The following is a 1,782-nucleotide window of genomic DNA, read 5'->3' on the forward strand; positions in this document are numbered from 1 at the left end:
TTCTTGGTATTTCTTCTGCTGTTGATTTTTAGCATAGTTATCTGTGATTGTATGAATGGAGTTGAGTGGAGAGGTACTCATCATGTTTATTCCAAATAAGAGTACATAACCAATTACTACAGTAATGAGGAAGTAGACGGGCAATGCAACTGCCCAGTATTTTTGAGGCCAGTAGGTTAATCCTAAGGAGTTTAGCCAAGATTCAGGAATAAATGCCCACACTAGATACAGGATGAAGCCAAATTGGGAGCTTAAGAAAAGAACAAAGCCATAAATCGCTCTTTCTGGCAATGGCGACGGTGAATTTTCCACCATTTTCCCTGTGGCTTTAGACAATCTTGGGTCCTCGAAGCACCCACGCAGGCCCCTCCCGACAGCTCGGCCACTTCAGCGCCAGATACCCCGCGCAAGCCCCTTCCGGAAAGCCTCCGCGGGGGCGAGAAAGGGAAAAACTAAAGGAAAGGCCGGGTAGCTAAGGCGCCCCCCCACCCCTCCCGCCCAGGCGCAGGCGCACCGCGACCCTTGCCGGCCCGAAGCGCGCGAGCGCCGGGGACGGCCGGATCGCTCTGCTCGCCGCCGCGGAAGAGGGCCAAATCAGTGAATTTTATATTTAAATGCATGAATTTATGACAGTAAATATTTTATTTATTTTTTTTAGTAAATTTTTAAAAAATTACCATAATGTATTATTTGTTTCAGGGGTACAGGTCTGTGATTCGTCAGTCTTATACAATTTGCAGTGCTCACCATAGCACACACCCTCCCCAGTGTCCATCACCCAGCCACCCCATTCCTCCCACCCCCCTCCACTCCAGCAGCCTTCAGTTTGTTTCCTGAGATTAAGAGTCTCTTATGGTTTGTCTCCCCCTGGGGTTTCATCTTGTTTCATTTTTCTCTCCCTTCCCCTATGATCCTCTGTCTTGTTTCTCAAATTCCTCATATCAGTGAGATCATATGATAATTGCCTTTCTCTGATTGACTAATTTCGCTTAGCATAATACCCTCTAGTTCCGTTCACGTTATGACAGTAAATTATGTCACAAGAAAAGTAAAACAAAAAATAATACAGAGGGATTCTGTGTCCCCTCTACCCAGTTTCCCTCAAATTTTTTTTAAAGATTATTTATTTATTTATTTATTTGACACAGAGAGACACAGCTGAGAGAGGGAACACAAGCAGGGGGAGTGGGAGAGGGAGAAGCAGGCTTCCTGCAGAGCAGGGAGCCTGATGTGGGGCTCAATCCCCGGACCCTGGGACCATGACCTGAGCCGAAGGCAGACGCTCAACGACTGGAGCCACCCAGGCGCCCCAGTTTCCCTCAATGTTAACATTAGTAACTTTAGTATAATATCACAACTGGGGTAGCCATTAATATGGTCAAAATATAGAACATTTCCATTACTACAAGGATCCCTCATTGCCAACTTCCTGCCCCACCATGCCCTACTTAAATGCTGGTAACCATTAATCTGTTCTCCACTTCTATGATTTTGTCCTTTTTAAGAATATTATATAAATGGAATCATGCAGTATGTAACTTTTTGGGATTGGCTTTTTTCATTCAGCACAATTCTCTGGAGATTCATCCACATTGTTGTAGGTATCAGTAAATCATTCCTTTTTTATTGCTGACGACTATTTCACATTTGTTTTAACCATTCCCTTATTGAAGGATGTCTAATCATTTCTCGTTTTGACTTTTGTGAATAAAGGATCTCTAAACATTCATGTTCAAGTTTTTGTGTGAATGTAAGTTTTCATTTCTCTGGGATAAAGGCCAA

General features: G+C 43.8%; 1 protein-coding gene across 1 annotated transcript; it reads right to left on the reverse strand.

The window, feature by feature from the left end:
• Positions 1-3: 3 nt before the first annotated feature.
• LOC145719004 (phosphatidylinositol N-acetylglucosaminyltransferase subunit P) lies at positions 4-584 on the reverse strand (the record flags this gene model as incomplete). Its single annotated transcript, XM_081810518.1, has 2 exons — positions 515-584; positions 4-337 (listed from the first exon to the last, which is right to left on the reverse strand). A coding segment is annotated over exon 2 (312 nt), but the record flags the coding sequence as incomplete, so codon positions are not given.
• Positions 585-1,782: the final 1,198 nt, after the last annotated feature.

This window comes from Leptonychotes weddellii, unplaced genomic scaffold, assembly GCF_054177405.1.
Source record: "Leptonychotes weddellii isolate Sample4059 unplaced genomic scaffold, ASM5417740v2 HiC_scaffold_27779, whole genome shotgun sequence".
Taxonomy (NCBI): Eukaryota; Metazoa; Chordata; class Mammalia; order Carnivora; family Phocidae; genus Leptonychotes; species Leptonychotes weddellii.